The 24812-nt window shown below is 54.6% G+C and overlaps 2 protein-coding genes across 3 annotated transcripts in view; one reads left to right on the top strand and one right to left on the bottom strand.

Annotated features, from left to right (window-relative positions):
* Window positions 1-5496, top strand: part of POLA1 (DNA polymerase alpha 1, catalytic subunit) — a 200871-nt gene extending 195375 nt beyond the window's left edge. For both annotated transcript variants that reach the window (XM_049835189.1, XM_049835190.1), the window contains one exon: window positions 4371-5496. In XM_049835189.1, the coding sequence (XP_049691146.1) occupies window positions 4371-4543 (173 nt within the window). In that variant the 3' untranslated portion in view covers window positions 4544-5496. The remainder of the gene's footprint in view (window positions 1-4370) is intronic.
* Window positions 5497-10563: 5067 nt separating this feature from the next.
* On the bottom strand, window positions 10564-17601 carry ARX (aristaless related homeobox). The gene is made up of 5 exons (XM_049834980.1): window positions 17409-17601; window positions 15528-16254; window positions 14258-14303; window positions 11843-12183; window positions 10564-10804 (listed from the first exon to the last, which is right to left on the bottom strand). The coding sequence occupies exons 1-5, from the start codon at window positions 17599-17601 to the stop codon at window positions 10564-10566; spliced, it is 1548 nt and encodes a 515-aa protein (XP_049690937.1).
* Window positions 17602-24812: the final 7211 nt, after the last annotated feature.

The following is a 24812-nucleotide window of genomic DNA, read 5'->3' as shown; positions in this document are numbered from 1 at the left end:
ATGACACTCCGCAGCCTGTTTTGTGCATTCCCAAATAAACCAACGTTTTGGCACGATGCTCACAGGCACCTTCACGTACCCGGTGCAGATACACACAAATACAGAGGAATGTGAATATATTTTTACTTCTCTACTCTGAAGAGCAGGCTATGAAGAGAATAATCAGGGGGAGAGAGTTTCATAATATGACACAGTTCGGTTGTCCAATCGGTAGGAGAAAAAGCAGACGACTTTCACCGAGCCTCGTCTTGGAGAGTCCAAGAACAAAAGTTCTTGATCCCGACTATCGGGTTATTTGGTGTTATTTTAATAGGAACGGAGAGAAATTGCAATAAATGGAAAACATGCGGCCAGGTATAGATAACCTCCAAATATTTCCATCCTTGCTTCCAGCATCAGTACAACAGTATGGGGTAAACAGATTTCAGGTAGCTTTTAATTCACACACCCCCTCCCCCCCAACAATATAAAACTATACCCAGGGAGCTAAACGAGGACTTGGATGGGGTGCTGAATTTGACAGGGACTTCCAGAAGTTCGGACTGTGTCTTGTGAAGGGAACAAGGGGGGCAGTTATGTTGGGGGGCAGCGGGGGGTAACTGCGGGGTTGGTGATATGATCTAAAATGTTAACCAGAGTCAGTGATTTATTACCTTTAGAGAATACAGTACCCGAATTTTACTTATATACAGATGGAAGCGCATTTGTGTTTTTGGGGGGTTTGTTTTTTTTTTAGTTTCTATTGAAATAATTGTATTTTCTATTTGTATATTTGTTTTGGTAGTATCTTTTGTATGCTCTGCATGTGTATAAATACATCTCTGCGTATAGGCGCATATGCATTCTGCAGCAGTGGTCATCTTCAAAGATTGTTTGCCGCTGAACTTGGATATTATTAAAACAATGACGGGGTGATAATAGGTACAGAACTCTTGTGGAACGTGACTGACTACTGGAAGGCAATTTCAGTCAGTTTGTATAGCTTAGTTTTCAGAAGGCCTTGGGTGCATTATTGATTAAATTCTCATTTAGGAAGAAAGTAAGAGCTTTTATATGCATCTCTAAGTTGGATGGTATGGTAACTGGAAGGTATTGACTGGCTGTGTGATATATGACGGTCACAGTTGTCTTTTACTCAGAGGAGCACAGAGTGATGCTGGTTGTCATTCTTACTCTGCTGTGTGGCAGCGTAAATAGTCCCCTTTCTAACCAACCTGGTGGGAAAAGTCAATATCCCATCAGCAGAGGAGGTAAACACATCAGGAGCTGTGTCCTCTCTCATCTTCCCCTGCTCTGTATTACTACAGTTCTTTAAATCTCTTCTCCCCAGTCATCAGATGCACTTGTGTCATTCAAATGCATGGTGTGGCTGTGCTGCAGCCCCAGCCGCTGCCTGCCTCTCCTCCCGGAGCTCCCCGAGCTCCCCGCTCCCATTCTCTTATAATTGAAACTTAAAATTGGCCTCATTACTTCAACGAGGCCCCTCATATTTCTCCATTTTTTTCAGTCCACCCTTTCCTGCCTGCCTCTACGAGCGTAATTGCATCTACGAAATGTTTGAAGCGTAACTGTCAGAAAGGTTATCGCATATAATTGAAGTTTAGATTTAATGTTGGAGGGGGGGGCTAGGCGCTCTGTTAGTGGGACGGCTGGAGCCTGAATTGGAGCCGTACGCAGGCCTGTATTTTTGTTCCCTCCTTTCGGCCCTGGTTTATTGTTTGCCGCGTCGTTCTCGTGATGAACGTGCCTTCCTGCTCTGTTCACATGTGCCAGCTGTTTCTGCGCGCCGACACGTTTCGCCTTGGTCCCTCCTGAGCTGCAGGAAGCTTTAAACTATTTTAGCCGAGGTTTGAGCTGCAAGGAGGGGATTTTCCACAGCCCTTTGGCGTGAAGAGCATGGCTTTGCTACCACGTGAGTGGTGGCAAGCGAACCCGCTCACTGTAGCATTTATCTTGCAAATGCATAAACCAGTTAGTGCTGAAGCTGTGGCGGAGTGGGTTTGGTGTTTTTATGGATGGGCTTACTACAATTCTCAAGGTTTGTTTAATTAAACTCTACTTTTAAATAACTTCAGGATCATTAAGTGTGTTTGTGCCGTAGTGGCTTCAGTCTGTCAATGAACGGGGTCTTGTAATCAAAGTTTTTATTGTATCGGCGGTGTAGCTTAAGGAAATTTGAATTCTGCTAATAGACCTAATGTCGTTACTGTCTGGGTAACGGTGAGGATGGGGTATCTTCACCTAGGCATCTTCCTCTGTTTGCTTACCGCCCGCAGCTGGCAATAGAAATACCCAAAACTGAACATGACAGCACAATACATACCTTCTTCACAAGGATGCATGAAAGGTGCTTACCAAAGTGCTTTTAATCAACGTATTCAGTTACTCAAACTGGCGTCGTTAATTTAAATTTTAATTTAATTTTTAAAGACTTGATAGCGTCATGCAGAGCAATTGAGTTCAGTGGAACTTTGTGAATAATATGGAAAACCTAAGCAGGTGGCAATTGCTCAGTAGAACATTACTGTTTGTATCGTAACCAGTAGTTTCTGCTGAGCTCGTTTGAGGCCCTGCAAAAAGATCCACAAATCCTCAGGGAGGAGGACTTCACAAACCCCAAACCTGCACTAGCTATTTCTGTTACCATGCCTCCCTTCCCTGCCATCTCCTCGAGGCAGACCTCGAGACGAAGGTGCATCCGGTGGGACATCTTCATCCCAGTCACGTCGCAGAAGCGAGTCGTCACGAGTGTGAGCCATTTCTTACCTCGCAAGGGTGGAGTCAGAAAACCAGCCTGTCCCTCTCCTCCAAACCCTTCTCTTAAACTCAGCTGGTTTAGAGACAACTGGTTTTTCATCTTAACTTGGGCCGTGCAGCAAAAGCCACTCGAGAGGGGATGGAGGCTCCTTTGTTACGTGTCCAGAGCGTGAGGAGGGCAGCACCTGCGTTGCAAAGAAGTAGTGAGACAACAGCTTTCAGGCAAAGCTGAGGAGCAGTGGAAGGGTCGTGTCGGTTGCTCGCAAGACACGTGCTTATGCTGCGCCTAAAGGGCTTGAAAGCTCGACCTTGAAGTACCAGTGCCATGCTCTTGTAGTTCTGCTCGACCTGGGGTTCCTCCAGCCTAACGGGGGTGAAGCTGTCCCGGAGGGCGCCTCGTTTTGTAATCCGTCCTTCTCGCGTGCTCAGTAATGTAGACTGTCCGGCCCTGCCCGTTCCAAGGTGTAACTGCAGACGTAGGCTTTTGGGTAGGAGCCGGTGTCTCTAGAACACGGAGTTGGAGCACAACTGCACCTGATCTGCATCAGGCTGGCGTCGATGTGGATCAGTAGAAAGTTCTGCTCTTTGGCCACAGCCTTTGTAAAGCAAAAGCGGGACAACCACCTAAACAAAATCCTTGGGTTTTTGGGGGATGGCATAAAATTTAACAAAACCCCACATTTAAAATAGAACGGTTTGGGCTTTGCTGCTGAAATACGTACCGATTCATGCGCGTGCACGTCAGTTTGCACACACCCAAATGTACAAGTCGGGTAAATGAATGTCTTGCACTGCAGACATTTCTTCGCAGGTATTGATTGAGCATTTGGGAATGGCTCTCTTCATTTGTGTGTCAGGTGAACCTGCAGTCTCCTGGTTGAGATACCGGGCATCGTGTCTCCTTTTTAGGGTGGGATAGCATGGAATTTCCTGTTTGTGCCACTGCCCTTTCCCTTCCAACGCCTCCGTGGTGCTGAGCATCGCGATTCCCATCCTGCAGACAAGGTGCACGTGAGGACGCACAAGATGGGTGATAAACCCGTCCCGGGCTGTGCCGGTGCCGGTCCTGGCAGCAGCAGGGAGGAGAGGAGAGGAGCGACGCGGGGTTTCCTTCCCTTCTGAAGCCAGACTTGGGCAGAACCTCTCCCTGCTTCAAACCCCCGGGGCCTCCACGTAGTTCTGGCTAAGTTAAGGCACCTGCCCCTTTTAAATGAGATCCTCTCACAGCCAGCCCTGCCATCGCCTATTTTCTCTGCGGTGACTTAGGCACCCCCCGTTTCGCTCCAGTTAGACGATATAAGTGGGCAAGCCGTGCTTCTTGCCAGCTCCTGGCGGGAGCTGCCGCACCGGGCGCCAGTGGGGCTGAGGGAGCTTCAGGATCGCCACCCTGTGCAGGTTCACCACGGCCCCTCTGAGCGGTGGGCGAGGGGGGGGAAGGCAGCCGAAGTTGGGAGAGCTTGCCGCAAATGTCGTCTTTGCTAGCTACGACATTCACCTCGTTTTAAAATACCACGATTCGCAGTAGGAGTGAATGCGAAAGTACTGTCTTTTTGTGGTCAATTAATCCTTCTCTGTTTGTTTGTTTTTTCTTTTTCTTTCTTTTGTTCTTTTAGAGTATTTGAGGAAGAAGCCACTCAGGAAGGAAATCTTGGAAGCCTACAAAAGACTGAAGAGCACCGTAGACAAATGTCTGTCCATGAGTGGCTACTCAGAAGTGAACCTCGCCAAGCTCTTTGCCACCTGTATAGGAAGATCTGTGGGAGAGTCCAGTAATGAAAGGCAGTGATTGATTGATTAAAAATGGGGGGAGACGAGAGGCTAGTTCCTTGTTTAACAGTAATGATCTCTTAAGCAATACTCTTATTTCAGTATGCACAATGATGCTTTAATAGTCTTGTCTCTTCGGAGGAGAGAAAACGGAAGATGAAAACGGGATGTATGATTCATGTGGACATGAAACATTCGGGGTGGTTTTATCTTCCGATCTTTTCTTCGTTGGGAAGCCAGGGTTATTAAAATACGGAGTAGTTGATTTTTGCAATATGTTTTGTTGTGTATTTAGACCTATGAGAGAAAAGGGGGTGGGGGAATTGCTGCTTTAATTGGATAATTCCCAGTGAGAGTTGCCGGAATGTAAGTGATCCTAGACTTTGCTCCAGGGTATTTAGTAGAGGTGCTCTCAGGAAGAGAGGTTAGTAGAGGTCTCAGTAGGAGCACTAATGTTTTGCCTTTTCACAGTTTATCTTCTTCCTGATCATAAACATACCAATTAAAAACAATACTAAACCTAAATGCCTTTAAATGTCCTAGTACCTTCTGAACAAGAGGTGGGGACGCTTTGCTTGCAAATTTATTAAGGGTAAAGAAGGACTGAAACCTGGAGGTGCTAAAAATAGGGACCATCTTTTGATTAAGAGGCGTTAAGCATAGCATTTTGCCATGTTGGAAATTTCTGCGTGGACGTGAAGACATGCACATGTACAGAACCCGTTTCGTACACACACAGGACATAAACGTGTTTCGTTTCTTTCTTTCCATGCAAAGTATTTGAAAGTAAGTGATCGGTAGGGAAAAAGGTGGTTGGGGTGGCATCATAACCAGTAACGGGGGAAGGGAAAGTGGAGAATCGCTGTTGCTCTTCTGTAATCATTACTGTACTGGAGGTTTTAAAAGTTTTATAAACAAATTGTATTTTTTCATTTCCTTTTAATAAAATGACAAGCAGATGTGACAAGGAAAGAGCATAAATTTGGGTGCCTGCTTTTGTACACAAAATATTGTTGTACTCATGTTCGCTGTTAAGTTTGCAATGTGATATATTAATGTAAGGTTATAAAAATTTTCTTTTAAATCTTTATCAGTATAAAATGTAAAGTTTTCTTAACACTTGAAGGAAAAAAAAATAAAAGTTTTCTAGTAAAAGAGAATGCGATTTGATCATCTGACTGTTGACAGTACTCCCTGCGAGGTCACATCGCTCCAAACTTCTGATTTTACAGGAGTGCCTGGGTGTCCCTTTTCAGGCCGGCTGGCCAGTAACGAAGGGAGCTTGAAGAAAAAGTAGGAGCATCAACGCGAACGTGTTGGGCACGGAAGGGATACGCGTCTCTGTTGGTGTGGTGCGTATTTTATGACATTCGTTTGTCCCTCAAGTGGCATCGGAAGACGCCGTGCGTCCGTACGGGTAGCGTCTATTCGCGTATGCCCGAACGCACGGTCATCTTCTGAGCAACTCTGGGGGCTAAACCCTTTCGGTTTTACTCCCATTGAGCCGCAGGACGTGAGAAGTGGAACCTGCTGGATCCCCGGGTTTGCGTTGGTCGTGTCCCACCCCCGGCGAGCCGTCGTTCCTTCCCGACATGTTCAGCTGGGTTATCGTAAAAGAGACTTCACTCGGAGGCTTGTCTGGGAGAGAAGGTGTTGCTGCCTAGATGGCACGTTGATGTTGCAGCTCTTTGAAAGATCCTGGCTTCCTGTAATTTCTGGCAGGTTTTTTTAGGTTTTTTGTGTCCAACCCAATTAGGATTATGAAGATATTACTGATATTAACCGGGTAGAATGCCTTAGGAAAGCGAAAAGTGTGTCCTTCTCCTCCAAACGTTAGGTATACAAATAAAATGGATAGATATGGCATAACCTGACCCTGTGGCACTTGTATGTATCTGTATAATTACAGCTGAAGAGCCTGTTAATTTGCAAGTTTAGGGATGTTTAGATTAAATGAGAGTGTTGTGGAATGATTGTGTAGGGCGCAGCAGCATATAGTAGCCCTGCGAGGGGCTGTTCCCTCCAGCACAGCCCGCTCTGCTGCGGGAGCAGCGGCGGGGGGCGAAATCCCAGACACACCCCCCCCGCAACCCCAGCCAGCCGGAGGGGCGGGGGGGAGGATCGGAGACGAGGGCTTTTACCCCGAATTAAGGCAATTTTTGATTCCTCTCAGCAGAGTTGGTCAGCTCAGAGCTGAAGTCTTGGCAAGGAGTAAACTGGCTTTCTCCCCCCCCCGGCCCGGCCCCTAACAAGCTCTGGGCACTGTGCCTCATCTCAGCCCTGGGGAAAGGCTGGGAAACGCAAAATCATCTTTATAGAATTTAATATTAAAGGGAGCTGGTAAACGCAGCGCTGTAAAGAATTTGGGAAAGATTAAAGCTGGGGGGTTTGCGTTTGGAGGCTGACCTGGCCCGAAGGTCTTTCCCTCCTCTTGTCCCTCGTTCCTACCCCCCCCCCCCCGCAACGCGGTTAAAATGAAGGTTTGTGTTTATTTGTATTTATTCGCAGCTGAGGAAGAGGAGTGTTGCTATATGGAGCCGGTAGCCAGGTTTCGCCGATGACATATGTGATACGAAAACCAATTCCCAGCCGCAAACAGGTTTGTTGCTGTGCCAAACCCCCCCTCTCCCCCCCTCCCCTTTTTCCCCGTCCAAAGGCACTTTTCTACCGCCGAACCGGAGCCCATCTTCCCTCCCGCATCCTTCCCCGTCTTGTGCAGAGCACCTTAAATGCGCCTTAATTGAATAGTTCTCCCGCACCCTCCTTATAGCAGTTTAATAGATTAACTCATCTGTGCCAGCTTCAAATTTCAGATTAAAATTCCTTCATCCCGAAGGCAGCATTATCAGGTTGTTGGAGGCTGTTTTCAAACCTTGGTTTTGAATAGCAGCGGCTCTGCATTAATTTAACCACTAAGCTAATAAGTAGGTTTCGTTTTGTTATGCTAAGCTTTATTGCTTTTCTTTTGATCAGAATGGTGTTGTTGAGCAAAGCAGCAGACAAGGCATTCTTTGATGAGGGAATTAGCGCTCTATTCTTCCTCTATTATTCATAGCACAGTGGAATATGTAAGTACCTGAGGGTGTCAAAGGAGAGCAGGCTCTATTGCAAAGTGTTCGCCTTGTTTCTCTCAATAGCTGACTATGAGATGATAAACCGCTTAATACACTGCACTAATTGGATGAGAGCAAAAAGAGATGGGAATTAAGGCACGGCGAAAGGAGAAAGTGCTACCAGCCTTCATTCACTCTTTCACCACTTTAACAGCGCCAAAGGAGGCACAAGCTTTCTATAAGCAGACTAGGGGTTTTGTGCGGAGATAAAATGAACCTGTTAGTGGATTCAAGTAATACACTAATTATTGCACAGTATAAATACCACTACTGGTTTTATAACACGGAGGTAAACTTCTTTTGAGAAGGTTATAGGATTGCTTGGCAGCAGTATAGATCCTAATAAGGGACCAGAGTAATAACCCCCTGGATTAACAAAATTGCTGCTTGCAGAAGTATGATTCGGGCTTTTACGAAGATTTCAGCGGAATGAATAAAAATGACTGAATGACATTTCTTAATGCGTAATGGCTTGATAATGATTCCCTTTTCTTTAAGGCAAAAAAATGTATATTTCAGGCTGCACCGTTAATAATGTCCAGGGAACAAGCCTTATTTTTTCCCATATTTTTTTTCCCCCCCCGCCTATGGTGGGTTTTAGAACTCAAAAATACGCTTGGGGGCGGGGGGGGGGGGGGAAGGTGGGCTGTGTAACGCCGTGGGTGGAAGCGGGGGGGCTCCCACGGGCGGCGGCCCCCGAGGACGGGACGGGACGGGGCCCTCGGTGGGCTCGGGTGGCCGTGGGTTACGGGGGGGGGACGACACACCGGGCTCTTCCCCGGTACTGCCGTTGTGAAAGCGATGCCGCGATTTCACCGAGTCGCCCCCGAAAAATCCGCCAAGGACCCCGCCGTTCCGACGGGGCGGTCCGGCCCCCGGCCCGCTGCCCTCGGGGGGGGGGGCCGGGGTTTGGTCGGGGGGGGGGGGGGGGGAATACCGGGCTCCGTGGGGGCCGGGGAAAGGGAGCGGGGTTTGCCGCTGACCCCCCCCCGGGGGTTGCCGGCAGCTCCTGCCGTCCCTACGGGGCGTTTCACGCGTTTCTGCTCCGTGGAAAAGGCAGGCGAGAGAGCTGCGTCCGGGAAAAAAAAAAAAAAGGAAAAACAAAAAACGGGGGGAAATAAAGGAAAGCGGGGGGGGGAGAAAGTTCATCTCGAGGAGAACGGGGGGACAGAGGCAAGGAACAGGCGCCGAGAAACTTTTCTGCCCCCCAAAAGGGATGCGGGGGGGGGAGCAAGGGAAACGCTCCCCCAAATCCTTGGTTTTCTCCCACGGCCCGGCCCCGGGGGTGCGTGGGGCGGCTTCCCGCGGGGGGTGGGGTGGGGGGGTCGTTGGCACCGAGAGGCGACCCCGGCACCTTCCCCGGCAGTGGCCCCCCCTCCCCAAATCTGCAAATCCCCTTGCAAACCTGCCCCCCCACCCCTCCGCCAAGCTCTAGCAATCGCCCCCGGCCAAGCCACCCGTGTCCGTTCCCTCTCCTCCCCCCAAAAAAGCAAAACCGGGGGGTTCCCCGACGGCGGGGGGAGGCGGTGCGCAGCCCCCGGCGGGGTTCGGCAACCCCGGGCGGCCCCGGTCCCGCAGCTTCCCCCCCGCCTTCCCGCTTTGTTTTTTGTGGTTTTTTTTTTCTCGTCTTTTGTTCTTTTTTTTTCTTTTTTTTTTGTTAAACATATATTTTTGTTTATTTTCTGAACGTGGCACTTCTCCACCGGATAGCAAGGAAAAGTGTTAACAATAACGACATTACACGAAAAAGTACTGTACCATCGCCTCTTGAGGGTTTCAGAAACCTCTACAGTTAATAAGTTAAATAAAGGGTTTGTACATAAATATTTGTCTAGGAACCCTATTATATCTACAACACAGTAAGAATCTACAGAATGACAAACTTTTACAACACTACACTGAGTGCAATTGTTTTATAACATTTCAAATATACAAAGCTCTGTTCTTTTTTATAACAATGGTATGTACAGAATCAATAATCACAGTTTAGTGACTTAAACAGTCCATATTCTAGCAGTGTATTTCCCTTTGGTTTGATATAAAAACCTTGGTTGGTGTAGTGATAAAGAATATAACAAGAAAAAGATATACCCTTTCCCTTAAGTGCACTGGTTATCTTACAGCATCAAATTTACTTTCGGTCTGCACTGGCGGCATCCTTGGTTAGCGTATGCAGCTCGCTGCATCGACGTGTGAAATAGTTCTCCAGTGCTCCTGACAGACCAACTTAACATCCTAGGATGTTATTTTAAGAAGATGTGGGTAGCTGTGCCCCCCTCCCTTTGCTTTTCTTTCTTTTTTTTTTTTTCTTTCTTAATTACAATTCTATTTGTTTCCTTTTTTTTTTTTTTAAATTTTCTTGCCAGATAAACAGAAGGAAAAATATTTAGTGTACGTAACGCTAATATATAATAACTTTTATTAGGGCTTTTTTTTTTTGTTTTTCTTTTTTTTTCTCCCCCCCCAACCCCTTAACGCTCAGCGAGGAAATGAACACGTCGTACATTTAAAGAAACGTACCGGCCAAGGAGTTACTTATGGAGGAGCTCGCGAGTGTCGCTTCACTCGTGATGCGAAAAGCGCTCGCTGCCTCCACGTCCCTAACTCTGGAACCTACCCAGTCTCGGCTGCTGGTCCTCCTTTTTTTTTTTTTTTTTTTTTTTAATTATTATTGTTATTATTGTTATTATTACTCCCCGCTCTTCCCCCCCCGCCCCGTTTGGTCTTGATTCGTGCCGTCTGAGGTGACCTTTATTTATTCGTGTCGCTACTCTCCTCTTTCCTCCCCCCTCCCCTACAAAAAAAAAACAACAAAAAAACCCCAAACCCCCCAAAAAAGAAAGGAAAAAAAAGAAAGACAGCCCAACCCAACACCCCCCCTCCCTCCCGCCCCCCCCCCCCCCCCCGAGGCCGACACCCGCCTCTTTTAGCACACCTCTTTCCCCGTGCTGTTCCCGGGGAGGATGTTGAGCTGGGTGAGCTGGGCGGCGTGTTCCTTGGCCTTCAGCCTCAGGGCGGCGATGCTGGAGGCCCGCCGGTCGGCGGCAGCGCTGGCCGGGTCCCCCAGCCCCGCCGAACCCACCGCCCCCTCGGCGGCCGGGGCCGGTTGTCGCAGCAGGGCAGCGGCGCTGGATGCGCTGCCCAGGGGGGCCATGGTGGAAAAGAGCCTTGGGGAGGGATGGGGGAAAGGAAAGGGGGGGGGGGGGGAAGGAAAAAAAGAAAAAAAAGGGAAAAAAACAAAACGCCGTCAAGCGCTGAGCGCGGGGGAGCGGAGGTGACCGTCGCCTCCTGCCCCGACAGCCGCGGGGGGGGACGACACATACACACACACACACATAAAAACACGCTGGAAAATTAAAAACCAACCCGACGCCTGAGGGGAAAAGATTTTTTTTTTTAGGGGGAAAAAATGAAAAAAAAAACCCCAAACCAACCCTCCGAGGCTGGTTCTCCCCGACTTGCCGCCGTCGGGGCGGCGAGGGGGGGGGCGCTTTCTCCACAGCTAGCGCTAAAAAAATAAATAAATAACGGACGCCCCCCAGCCCCGACGGCTGCGCTCGCTCCGTCCGTTAACGGGGGCCTCTCCCCTCGCCCCGACGGGGCGGCCTCGCTAAGCTCGGGGGTTTCCCCCCGCTCTGACCGTGGACACCTGCCCGTGGCGGACCCCCACGGGGCTGTCACGGCTTTTCAGCTCCTCCCCAAAACCGGCGACCGACCGCCCCGCCGAGCAAAGCCGGTTAAGGGGTGGGGGGAGGTTGTGTGCGTGGAGGGCGACCCACCCCCGTTTTGTTTCTGCGTGGGGGTGGGGGGGGAGAGCACCGATTTCTACCACCCTCCTCCGTCTTGCGCGGTCCCCGCGGGGAGACCCGGGTCTCCTCACAGAGACCGGCCGGTGCCCCACGGCCTGCGGACCGTCCGTCCGTCCGTCCGTCCCCTCAGAGGAGCCGGTGGCGGAGGAGGAGGCGGGGGGGAGGGGGTCCAGAGAGACGTGAGGAGATCCGCCCTCGACCAATGAGAAGCCCCGGGCGCAGGCACGTGACCCGCCCGGCGGCCCAATCGCCGGCGGCCCTTTTTCAAGGCGCCAAACTTCGAGCGGCGGGGCGAGGCGGGTCTCGCGTGGGGCGGCGGCCAGTTCCCCTCACACACACACACACACACCCTCCCCCACTCCCCTCAGCGTCCCGTCCCTGAGGCGGCCGCGTTACCTGCCGAAAGCGGGGCTGATGAAGGCGGGATGGCGGAACACGGCCGCCCCCAGGAAGGTGCCGAGGCCGAGGGGGGTCCCGCCGGGGGGCAGAGCCGCGGAGCCGGGGGGGGGCGGCGGGAGGCTGGGGAAGGCGGCGGCCGCGGCGGCGGCGGCGGCAGCGGCGGTGGTCCAGGCGGAGTCTAGAGCTGGGTGGTGAGGAGGGAAAGGACTAGCATCAAGGTATGGACTGAGGGGGTGAGTTGCTGACAGGGGACCAGGGAAAGGCAAACCTGGGGGGTGTGTCTGAGCCCCAGCCTTTTCCCTCTTCCGCCACTTAGCCCTACGGTTCTGGAACCATACCTGGAAGGCAAAAGAAAAAAGAAGAAAAAAAACAAAAAAAAAAACAAAAAAAGGATTTAATGAGGCTGACCCCACAGCCCGGGCCGGGGGGGGGGGGGGGGGGGCGAAGGGGAAGAAGGGAGGGGAAGGCAGGGCGAAAGAAAGGGGCCACGCGTGGCAGCAGCGGGGTCCAACCGCCCCGCGGGTCCGCACGGGGCTTTGCGTGGGGTCCGTGTCGCCCCCCTCTACCCCCCCCTCCGGGTCCCTGGCTCCCGGGAGGGGTCACAGCAGTTTAACACACACACAGACACACACACCGACCCCCCCCCCGCCCCGTCTGCTCCGCGGGGACAGCGGTTCCCCCGTGGGGCTTCCGCGGGTTTTTGTTCCGTGCCCGCAGCGCGAGCTGCACGGCTCCTTCTTGTTGTTTTTTTTAGGTTTTTTTTTTGTTTGTTTCCTTTTTTTTTTTCAATTTTATTTTACAAATAATATCGTTCGCGGATGATGGATTTTTTTTCTTTTTTTCCTCCCCTTTCAGATTTAGAGCGACGGGGGGAGGAAAAAAAAAAAAGAAAAAAGAAAAAATCGTGACTTAACTAACGTCTGAAACGAAGAAATAATTTGCGAGGCAACCAAAGCAGCAAACACACGTTTCCAGGCATCCGTTTTAGGATCTGTTTTAGGAAAGTTAGTTAGGAGGCCACGGCACTGCCGTCCCCTGCCTCTCTTCCCCCTCCCGCGAAGGAAAAATCGTGAACTAACGGGGGCTTAAAGCAGGAGAGAAGGAGAGGGAGAAAAATAAAATACCGCATTTCAAAGGGAAAGAAAATACTCGCTTAATAACCAAGTGCGAGGCACCACACGCACCTAAGGAGAGAGACTTTGAGAGAGACAGGCATTTCACAATTTTTTCAGGCTGGGGTGGGCTGCGGTTTGGGGGTTTTGGGTTTTGATTATTTTTTTTTTTTTTCCCTTCTTAGGCTTGGCTTTGTGAGCTCAGCGTGAGATGCCTTCTTTCTGGGAAGTGAGGAAGGCAGCAGCGCTGCGGGTCTCTCCATGGAGCCGTAGAGCAAGACTCGATCCCCACGCGTGGCCCTCGAGGTACCCACACAGAAAAAGGCATCGCGTTCGCGGGGAAGCCAACAGCCCGGCATGGGGTGGCATGGCGGGGGGGGGTGGTGGGGTGGGGTGGGGGGGTGGAGGCGGGGAGCGTCTCTCCCAGCTAAAACTCAATTAGCAAGCTGTCCTCGCTCGCAATTCCCCTTATTGAATTAATAAGTCTGAGTACACCCAAAGGTAAACGAAGGGACTCTCATAATTCATATTCCCTTAATTACATCTTCTCCCGTGAATAGAGGAGAGAGAAAGGGGGTGTCTTTCTTTTTTTTAAAGTTATTTAACTTTCCCACGACTTGTTCCCCTGAGCTGAAAATACTGATTTGCTGTCACATCTCTGTTTGACAATGGAGAAATGTGTCAACAGAAAGGAGGGGACAAATCTCATCATTAGCCCCTCTAATGCAAGAAGCTGTTGTGTATTAAATGAGCCATATGGAATTTATTATGCTTTATCAGTGCCCGATTTTAACTGTAAAGTGATTTGCTCGGCTTCAGACCCAGAGACATCTGTTTTCTGTTGGCAATCAGGGCATCCCAATGTTTATCGTCTCTCTGGTTATGAGACCCGGCTTGGGAAATGCACTCTGGTATGGGGCGGCAAACACCTTTAATAGCATTGCACTCACTCGCTATTAGATCAATGCAGGCTTATTGCTATCAAAAATGGGAAATCAAATAGCATTAGCCAGCTCCTTGTGCAGGCGGAGAGGAAATCAAACAACATTTTGCCTTCAAATGGCCCTGTTTGTTCTAAGCGCTAAGTGGGCTTTTATGAAGCCCGATTGGAGATTCGATGGCAGCCAAATACCCGGCTTGCGGCCGAGCAGGTCTCGGTAACGACCGAAACCCCGTGGGCCCCCCCCCACCCTCCACCCCCCCCCGCGTTTTCATCCCTACCGGGGCCGGGGACACCCCCCAAATCCCCAATCCCCCCCGGGTGCCGTCGAGGGGACGCCCCGGCCCCACCGCCACTCACCTGCACTCGGGCTTCGGTCAGATCGAGCCTCATGGCCAGCTCCTCCCTGGGGGAGACACACACGCCGCCGTCAGCCCGGGGCACCCCGAAACGGTGCGTGTCGTGTGTCCCCCCCCCCCGGACCCTCCCCATCCCGCGGCTCTGCGCACCGAAATCCCGGTGCCCGACGAGGCGGAGGAAGCAGGGCCGGGCAGCGGGCGGGCTCCGGGACGTCGAGCTGGGCGCCCGTCGGGGGTCCCCCCTCCCCGAGTTTTGCCCCCCCCCCCCCCCCCCCCCAAATTCAGCCGGTTCCCGCCGCAACCGGGGCCCAGGGGTCCGGCAGCCGAGCCGCCACACGCTGCGGTTTGCCGTGCCACAATTCAGGCAAATCGGAAATCGTTAAGGGGTTAGAAAAACGCTCATCGGGTCTGTAACCCAAAAGAGGAGCGCTCCCAGCGTAACCGGGACCCCCGCCTCACACACCACACCCCACACCCCCCCGCCCCACCGCCGGCCACGAAAAGCCCCGGAGGAAAAGCCAAAGCCGTAAAAACACCAACAAAAAAGGAAAACCAAACAAAAAAAAACCAAACACAAAAAAAGGGGTGATATGCTCCTGAGGGGAGCCCCACGGGTGACGGCCGGCACCGAGGCGGGGGGACACCCCCCCACGCCAAAACTAACGAGAAACCAGGAGGGTCTCCTCGATCGAAAAGTGCCGTTTTGGGGACTCGGTCCTCCTCCGGGCTAAAGGCTGGGGGGGAGTGTGTGGGGGGTGTTATTTTCGGGCAGGCGGTTCTGCCTCTCTCCCTGCCTGCGCTTCCCACGAAAGAGCCCGGTGACCCCGGGATCTCCCGTTTTCAACGGGAAAACGCTCCCGAAAAGACAGACGGAGCCGAGCCGGGCCCCTCGGAGGGGGGGGGTGGGGGGCGGCTCCGGGCAGCGAGGGGCCCCGACGTGCCGGGCCGGTATTTTTAGGCAGCGGTGCTTTCATCTCTGTCCCTGCCGGGGCTTCCCCGGGCCGGGCCGGGCTCCAGCCCCGCGGGGAGAACGTAACCGATCCCGGCGGCGGCCGCGGCGAGGGAGGAGGAGGAGGGCAGAGGGTAAAAATAGCCTCCCCCCCCCCCCGTCCCCACCTCCCGGACCCGCTCGCCGTCCCCTGCCAGCCCTCGGCAGGATTCCCCCCGGGGTGATTTGAGGGGGGGGGATGCGTTTTGGAGGCCCCGTCCCGTCCCGTCTCCCCCCCGGGGTTGTCCCGCTCGGCGTTCGGCCGGTGTCCCGGCGCCGGTACCTGGTGAAGACGTCGGGGTAGTGGGTTTTCTGGAAGGCCCTCTCCAGCTCCTCCAGCTGGTAGCTGGTGAAGGTGGTGCGGTAACGGCGTTGCTTCCTCTTGAGCAGCCCCTCCTCGGAATCGCTGCCGGCCGAGAGGCAGACGCTCTCCTCGCCGTCCTTGCCCTCCCCGTCCTCGGGGTGCAGCAGCAGCTCCTCCTTGGGGGACAGATCCCCTCCCTCCGCCCCGGGGGCCGCGGCGGGGCCCCGGCGGGCCTCCTTCAGCAGCCCCCCGCCGTCCTCGCCCAGCAGCTCCTCCTCCTCCTCGTCGTCCTCCAGCTCCTCTTCCTCCTCGTCCTCCTCCTCTAGCATCTCTTCGTCCTCCTCTTCCTCCTCCTCCTCCTCCTCGGCGGCCGGCGCGGCGGGGCCCGGCCGTTCCTCGACGTGAGCGGCGGGGCTGCCCAGCTCGTCCCGGGTGGGCTGCGGTGCCACGAAGGGAGCGTTTTCGCGGTAGCTTTTGCTGCGGCTGATGCTGACCTGGGGGGCCTGGCTGATCTTCAGCGTGTCCCACGGGGCGGTGGCGGGCACGGGGCCGGTTCCCCCCTCCGGCCGCCCCTCCGGACGGTCTCCTCGAGGCCCCGCCGTTCCCGGCGGCAGCAACCGGCCCCCGCCCGGGCCGTAGAGCCGGCGCAGTTTGGGGGGAAGGTGTAGTTCGGCCGGCTCGAAGGGAGGGCTGCCCTTGGGGGACCCTGCGGCGGGACGGAGGGAGGGGGGTGGTGGTTGGGGGGGGGGGGGGTAGTCGGACGGGGCGGGCAGGCGTGGGGGGAGACGGGTGCGGAGGGAAGAGAGGGGATGGGGGGGGGGGGGGAGGAGAGAAAGAAAGAGAGACACGGTCAGTGGGATCAGCGCGAAGAGCCCAGGGCAAGCCCCCCAGCCCCGCAGCCCCCCCTTCGGGCACCGTTTTCCACCCCGCACCAAAAAAACCCCACCCGGCTCCGTTACGCTCATCCCGGTCCCTGCCCGAGCCGAGGGTCCCGGCCTGGGAAAAAAATTCCTCCCGGTGGCCGAGCCCGGTCCGGCGTCCCGTTCAGCGGCGGGACAGGGGCCGGGCGGGGGCTCGGGCAGCCCCCGGGCCTTCGCCGACACCTCCTCGGCAACGACCACCGGGAAACGGCCCCGCTGCCCTTCCCCGGGTCTGCTCCGCTTTTTTTTTTTTATTCGTTTGGATATTTTTTTTTATTTGTTTTTGTTGTTGCCACTCCATCCTCTCGTCTCTCTCCCCTCCCCTCCCAAGTTTCCTTTTGGTTTTGGAGGAAAGAACCCCGGCCGGCTGCGGACGACGGGGGAAAACGGGAGGGAGGCGGTCCGGGGGAGGGCGATGCCCGCGGCCCCGGGGGGGGGGGGGGCTGCTCCCGACTTGGGGCCGGGGGCGGCGGCTGCCGGTGCCCCGTTATTGCCGCCCTGCCCGCTGCCAGGCGCGGCACCCAGCTCGCTGCCCGAGATCCGTTAGAGGTTTAAGGCGAACGGGAGAGCCTTTCTCTACACGGCTCGCCGCGATTTATTTCAGCTTAGAAAAAAATAATTAAAAAATTTACACGTATATCGAAAGCGGGAGCAACCTAAAGCGGCGGTACCCGACCCGCACGGAATGAACCGGGCTGAATTTCGGGCACGGCTCTTGGCCGCGCTCCCTGGTAACACGGCAGCCGCTACCGAGCCGGGGTAACGGGAACGCGGCGGCCGCGGCTCCAGGCCGGACGGGCAGCGGGGCCGGGGCCGAGCCGCGGGCTGCCCGGGGACACGGGGACGGGGACACGGTGGGGGGGTGGTGTGTGTGTCGCAGCCGGCCCTTCCCCGCCTCGACGGCGGGGAGAAGGACCGGTCCGTGACCGCCGGGGCTTACCTTGCGCGGTCTTGTCGGCGTCGGGGCGGGAGGCGACGGGAGGCAAACCGGGAGCGGTTCCGAGCAACCGCACCTTGCAGGGGCTCCGGCGTCCCAGGATGCTGTCGATGCAGTAGGAAGACAGCAAAGTTGGCGATTTACTTTTACACTCGGGGCGCTCGGGGCAGCTCTCCTCCGGGTAGGGGCCGCTCATGGCGGTGGCGGCGGTGGACGCCCCCGCGGCGCTGCCCTGTGCCGCCGGGACGCCCGTCACGGGGGGAGTGAGCGGCGGCCGCGGCGCTCTTGAGTCCCCTCGGCTCCACGTGCGGCCAGCCGCCCCCTGATTGGTTCTCGCCGGAGGCCGGGCGGCCGCCGACAGACGGCGACCGCGAAAACGCGGCTCCGGGGACGGAACGGGACGGGACGGGACGGGGGGGGAAGTACGGAGCGGAGCTCGCCCCGCTTCCCCCTCCCTCCCCGACGGCCCCGTTCTTAAGCCCCGGGCGGTGACCGAGCGGGGCGGGGTGGGCCCCGCCGGGTGAATCCGCGCCGGGTTTTCCCCCCCCACCCGCCCGCCCGGCGCAGCGCTGCGCGGGGTTTTGGCGGGGGAGATGGCGGGGGGGTGGCCCGCCGCGCACTCGCTGCCGGTGTTTGAAAATACCGGGGTCCGCCGTGGGGCCTTTACCGCAACGAACACGCGGGAGAAGGCTTCGGGGCCGGGGGGGAGCATCCCCCGGGCAGGGCAGGGCAGCCCCGGCGCGGTGCTACCGGCCTGCCCCGCCGGCCGCCGCCTTTCCCCGCACGGACGTCTCCCCTCCGCAGGCCGCTTCGGGGCTGGAAGACCTCCGAGGGTTGTTGTTGTTGTTTTTTTGGTTTTTTTTATTCCCCCCAGCCTTAATCCTTCCCTGGTCAGCGGGCACGTCCCGGGCAGGTTCAGGTTCCCCGGTTTGGGCTCGATTTTAAGCGGCTCCTGGTGCCGCAAACGCGGGCACGTCGGAAGAACGGCTCTCGGTCCCCCCAAAGAAGCCCTCCGCTCGCCGGGGTGATTCCGGGGCGCCGGAGGGGAGACAGCCCCGTTTCCCCTCTCCCTGCCGCCATTCCCCTGCGGATCTCCTAATTACTTAACCAGCGGGAATTACGAGAAAAGACAATCAAGCTCCCGCACTCGCTCCCGGGCTCCATCGGTGTGTGTGTCCCTACGTGCCGTGCGGGGCCAAGCGTTGCTCCCGGAGCCGTCCCCTCCCTGCGAACGGACCCCCGCTGGGCTCCTGCCCCCCGTTCCTCCCGCTTCGTTTCCTCCCCCGTCCCCCGCGGGCCGGGGCCGTGCCCACGGCGAGGCGGGGAGAGCCCCGACGTGCGCGGCCGGCGGACCCTGCGCTCCCCGCCGGGGCGGTCGCGGCCCGGCCGGGCTTCGCAGGATGCAAAGCTGCCGTTTGCCATCGCTGCTCAGCTCTCGGCAGCTTTTGCCAGCCCCGGTGCGAGTGGCCGTTAATTCATGAACTCAGTAACTAAAAAAAAAAAAAAACCAACAAACAAACAAAAAACAACCAACCGAACAAAAAAAAAAAACAACACCGAGAAGAAAAAGGAAGACCCACGGGCACCCGTGGGGAACCTCGGCAAGCAAGAGGAGCTGCCGCCGCCTTGCTCTCGCCCCGGCCGTACCGGGAAGCTCCGCCGGGGCTTCCCTGCCGGGACTTGCCCGGGAGAAGCGGCACGGAGCTCCGGCGGGGGGAACACACCGGTCCGCATCTGCCTTCCCCTTGCCTTGCCGGCTGCCGAGAAAAGCGGGGACGGGCAGGGCTGCCCGGGGAAGGGAGACCCGAGCCCGCCGGGGCGCAGGCGGTAGGAGGAGGAACGGGGAGCGGGGGGAACCCTCGGGGAAGGCTCCGGCAGCGCCGAGACCCGCCGGTGGCTGCCGCCGGTGCGAGCCCGGGCCGCGGCCGGCCGGTACCGGCGGGTACCGGGGACGGGCGGAGCGCAGGGAGCCCTGCCGCGGCCTTTCGGCCCTTCTGCATCTCGGTTTTCGGTCCCTCTCCGTCCCGTTCCTTCGTCCCGCTGTGCCCGGGCCGGGGCGGGGGGACGGACACCCCGCTGCCCCGGCAGAGCCGGGGAGAGGAGCCGCGGGAGTCCCGCTCGCAGGCGAGGATGCTATGCGATGCTGCCAAGTCACTTTGTTGTTTTATTTATTTTTTTTAAACAAACTTTCATTCATTTATGGTCTCTCCCTCTCTTCTTTTTTTTTTTTTTCTCTTCCCTTCCCCCTGCAACCTGCTAATTTAACACTGGAGCGCGTTATTGCAGTGTTAGGGGGAGAGAACGAGAGAGAGAAAACAACAATACTGCAGTGATCCAAATGATACAGTAGAATTATAGCAATTATAGTTCTGCTCGGAGAAGAAAACCTTGCTGAGCTCAGCCAAACAAACTGATGCCGTGTACGGATAACAAGCCCGGGGACTGACAGCCGGTGCTGAGAGAGGCAGGAGGGCACAAACGGAAATATTTGCCTCTTTTCACTCCAGCCGGCCTAGATTAACACCCTCGGCTGCCGCTGCCGTAACAATATCCCCTCCGGCTCCGCGGTCCTCCGCGGTCCCTCCGCACCCACCCGCCGGGGAGCAGAACCGAGCCCGGCCGAACCGGTAACGGCTACCGACCACCGGGACCACCCCCCCTCTCTGCAAAAAGCCCCCCGTGTGTGTCCCCCAAGGCCGGCCGGCCCCCCTCACAAGCGCATCCCCTCCTCCCGGGCCTGCCCCAGGCTCCGGCGGCCCCCGGGGTCCCAGTTTGCAGTGGGCTTTGATTTTTTTTATTGGGTTTTCCTGGGTTAGCTTCCCTTCTCGTTACAGGGAGCCCCCCCCCCCCCACCTCGCAGAAAGCATCCTTGCGAGGAGACTGCAAAATGGCAGTTCGCTGTCAACGCTTGGGGAAAAGCGTTTGATCTTAGGGCGGCCAGAGGGCTAAGCTCGGTTTTAACCTCAGCGATTGAAAAGATGCAAGATCTGTTCAAGACTGGGGGCGAAATTGTTTTCACCTTGCAGGGAAAGGGCTGCTGCCTTCGGCCGGAGAGGAATTCCCCTCCCTGCGGCTGCCGCCACCACCGGCACAAGTTTTTGTCATTTTTGTCACCGACCGCGCAAAGGACGGCTTGGAAGTCCGTCGTGAGCACTTCGTGCCCATCCCACCTCCCCTCCCGCTGCATCCCGCAGCCCCCCTGAAGTCGGGGACCCCTCTGGTGGGTTCCCGCTCCCCCGGGAGCCGCACGGGTGGAGCTGCCGCCCCCCCCCCCCCCCCATCGCTGGGCTTTAACACCGCCGGGGGTTGGGATTTTGTCACTCTCTTTGCAACGGAGAAGAAAACGATAACAAGTACTTAAAATCATCCAGTGCTTGATTTATCACTATTTACTTGGGGGGGGGGGGGGGGGGATAAAAATAAGAGGGCTTGTGCGGGAGCTGTAGGCAGGTACAGAAACTCTGCGTTTCCTCTACCTGTCCTCTCGGGTTTCTCTGTGGTTTCCTCCCCCTTCCTCGACGTGCTTTGCACCGTGGCCCCAGTCTGCTCCCAGCTCCATGCTGGAGCGGCCACAGCCCCTGGGTAACCCGGGGTCAGCGGCAGAGAACGGCAGAGTCTGAAGGGCCACACACCCGGGCACACAGGAGAGTGAAACACAGACCTTTGGGCTTCTGCAGATGCGATTTAGTTGCAATCCCCCCCTCTCCAACTCCCCCCCCCCCCCCGCCCCGATGTTTAGGGTTATGGTCCTGTGCACAAAAGCACTAGAGCTGGGCATAGGGAAGGCAAGATCCCCGTTCTCCCTTGGTACCAGGCAGTGGAGAAATGTCTGGTGCCGTTTAGATGTGATGAACTGGCATGAATCCCCTCGCGAACGTCATGGCATTGTTATCTTAATTCATATTTAAGATATGTTTTTCACCTTTATGGAGAATGGTGTTCCAAAACCTCTTGTGGGCACAGCCCTGACTTTGCACAGTTCAGCCCTGAGCCATGGAGATGGGCAGAGGACTGCCCTTGATTGCAACGACCAGAACTACCATAGAAGCAACCTTGCTGACTTCTTCTGCAAGGGTCTTGTGAATCACTTAAAAAAAAAAATAATAAATTGGCTAAACACCAACAGAGAGTAATGAGGGATCACAGCGCAGCTGCACATCCCCTACAGCTCCCCTAGACAGCTGGGGCAGAACCAGCATCTCTGTGTGTCCCCTCTGCCAACTCACTGGTCACCTGAATACACCTCTGGGTTCAATGGCTTAACCACCTTCTAATTTCAGGTAGGATAAATATTATCCCTTTATTGCAGATTGCCAGTTAAATCGTTGAATAATCTCTACCCAGCGGCGATCACTAGGGCACTGCACCAAAATTGCTTCGCAGAGTGGTGTTGGACTTAAGCGCCTTTGAATTCCCACCCAAGAAAACAACTCGTGTTGCAGGTATTGCTTTTTTTGGACTCCCATCGCCCGTTTTCAGCTTGCGCCCCTAGACGTCTAGCATCTGCCCAAGGGGTGGATGGAGGGAACCCTGTGGGGAAGGGGCGGGAGCTGCCAGGTTTCGGCGCGGGTTGCTGGAGCTGACCCATGGGTCAGGCGACCTGTGCCAAAACCTGGCAGCCCCCCCCACCCCCCCAAGCAAGCAGGCAGGAGATGAGCTACAGTCCGCTGGACCGGTGAGGCTCAGTTTGGCTCGGACACGGTGCCTTGCAGTGCCGTTGTTTCTTCCCGTCTGTGAAGCAGCCCTAGCTTTTGTTGCTCGTTTTGGTTTCGGTGCTAGCTCAGGGAGCAATTTCTGTATTAAGTTGCATCTGGACAGAGGCTTGACATCGGCAGTGGTGGTGACTCTGGGATAATTAGTCACACACTTAATATTTAGCTTGTGCCTATGTATAGGCAGAAGCTGGGCCTTGTTCCATGGGTTTAATTCAAAAAACTATTTTTGAAATCCTTTTTTATTCAGGTGTCATTATTTTTTTAATTCCCTGGTGGCTTATTTTTTGGTTAACATGGTTTTCACTACAGACAGAGGACAGCAGTCAGCTTTAGGTGAATGTGTCTCACCTTTATTTCTCTTCTGCTGTTTCCCCGCTTCTAATAACTCAGAATTTCTCTGGTCTACACTCCAAGAGCACTCCCAGCTCACTTTTGGGTTGGTGCTTTTTTGCACAACCGTGAGACCAGAACGGGTCTGCAGTGATGTCTCGGAGAAACCCAGCCACCAACCATAACTCTGTGGGATTTTATTACTGCATTTAACTTATTTATTCCTTGAGCCTTGTCACCAAGCCAACGCTCCTGGAAATGATTTGGAAAAATGGAGCTGGGCGGTGCAACCCCTCCGCAGCCCGCGAGCCACACGCCTGCCTCTCCTTCGTGCCTCAGGTTTGGCTTTGGGAGCTGGGGCTGGGCAGAGGCATGTGTGCCCTTTGCTGGCATGTCATCTCCTTCAGGTCATTAACCTTATTGGTACTTCACTGCTCGCTTTCTTTGGTTAGGTTTTTTGTTTGCTCCTAAGTGGTCGGCTTCATGCAATCCTGTCGGGGCTGGCAGTTTGCTGGCTGAGGCTGGGACGCCAACAGCACCGTCTCTGTCCCATTTGCCACCTTCCTGTCCCATCACGTTGTCATCTGGGGTCCTGCGAGTTCTTCAGAGACCTTTTCTAGCCTTTTAGATTTACCTGGGAGCCCTCCAACTTCCCCATTTTTCCTCTCCATCCCCTCTCCATGACTCTCCTTTCCCAGGGATCTCAGCCTCCCCACACCTCCAAAGCTCTGGCTGGCCCTGTGGACTGCAGCGGCATTTCTGCAAGGGAGTGGTGGATTCCCTGGCCCTGTGCGGCTGCAAATCAAGACCAGTGCTTTTCTGGGAGACATACTTTCACATAAAAAAGTAGATCGTTTGGCTAAACATAAGAGGAACTGGGTGGAACTCTAAATCCTACAGCCCTATGACTGCGTCTTCCAGGAGGCTGGGTGATGGATGGAGATCTGGTTCTTCTGACCCTAGAAAACCCATGGGTAAGATCCCAAGTAGCTTTCTTGCAGTAATCCTTAGAACCGCAGTGAAATTTTTAATGCATTAAGGTGCAGTGGTCTGAAAAAATTAAAATGGTGATCATAGGCTTATTTGACATTATACCTTTTGTGTTATTTTCTTTTGTATGTGCTGACTAGAACCAAGCAAAGGCTTCATAACAAATAATTTATTTGTCAAATGTGTTCTCTTCTTCTGCTTATGGAATATCCATGAGGAAGAGCATCACTTTCTCAAATGCGTTTGTTATCTTAAATGCTCCAGCGGTTCCTTTAAATGAATAACAGAAGGTCTTGGCTGCAAATGGTTTCCGTTGTTTAGCCGTAGTCGGTCAAATAAACCCCCTGGTATCGATTGCATTACCTGCCTGTTGCGCCAGCAACACACCGGTTGTGCAAATAGGGGGGTGTGTGTGTGAATGTAACAGCTGGGCTTCAGCTCATCTGTGGGCAACTCTCGACACGGTTTTTCTGCCAGCGTTCGTACCACTGAAATGTGATCGCTCAACTAACCACAGAGGGGGTGTGAACATAGCTGTAGCAAAGCCATTAAAAATTCAAATGAGCATTCGATGAGCAAAGGACATTTTTCCCCCTCTGACTAGCTCCAGTGTGACCTTCATGTGGTGCTATGTTCTATTTCAGTAAATGCAGCCGCACAGGGACAGAGCAGGAATCAAAATGATCTGGAGAAAGGCATGAGTTGGAGCTGGTCTGGCGTTTCCTTGCCCGGGCGATGTTATCCATGAGATCGGGGTTGTTTAATCCAGGAGCACGGCTGAAGGGGAATGGAGGTAACAGAGTAATCAGGTAATAGAGGGAAGAGACAGCAAACTGCCTGTGAAGCTCTGTTGGACCATTCCCCTCGGCCAACCTGACCTTAAAACCATGTTTAGTGTACTATTTTCTACATCTGTAGATGTCATTGCCTCTGGCTGTCACTTAGGGAGCACCGCTGTCTCATAAAGATTAAAAAAAAGATGTTGGGTTAGGAAAAATCTGCATTCTCCAGAAGGGAATGGGCATTTTTCCTGGAGGAGGCTGATGCTCATGGACACAGGGAGAAAATTCTTCAATGGCCTTACGTTAAGAGGCTGTCTGTCTGTGCTTCTCATGGCTGTTTTTGGTGTTGGCACCTTCGTGAGGAGCATCTGTGCTATAGATCATGGCTGAATGCCAGTCAGATTGTCAAAGGAGCTATTCTGATACAGCATCCGTGTTTATCTGTTTAATATTCTGCATCTCCCTTAAGGTAAGATTCAAAGCACTCTGTCATGCTCTGTAGGAAGAGGGATGTTTTCTGGAAATAAACTGTGTTGTGTAAGTGCTGAGGTATGAATAAACTTGCTGTCTCCCTGGTGTAACACCGCTGA

The sequence above is a fragment of the Accipiter gentilis genome, chromosome 32 (assembly GCF_929443795.1).
Source record: "Accipiter gentilis chromosome 32, bAccGen1.1, whole genome shotgun sequence".
Classification (NCBI taxonomy): Eukaryota; Metazoa; Chordata; class Aves; order Accipitriformes; family Accipitridae; genus Astur; species Astur gentilis.
The sequence above is the reverse complement of the archived record's forward strand: the minus strand, read 5'-3'. Positions and strand labels throughout refer to the sequence as shown.

Coding starts and splice junctions, on each gene's coding strand:
- ARX (XM_049834980.1), bottom strand. CDS start 17,601: ATGAGCGGCCCCTACCCGGAGGAGAGCTGCCCCGAGCGCCCCGAGTGT. Junction 14,304..15,527: donor TACCCCGACGTCTTCACCAG/GTACCGGCGCCG, acceptor TGTCTCCCCCAG/GGAGGAGCTGGCCATGAGGC. Junction 12,184..14,257: donor TGACCGAAGCCCGAGTGCAG/GTGAGTGGCGGT, acceptor TTTGCCTTCCAG/GTATGGTTCCAGAACCGTAG.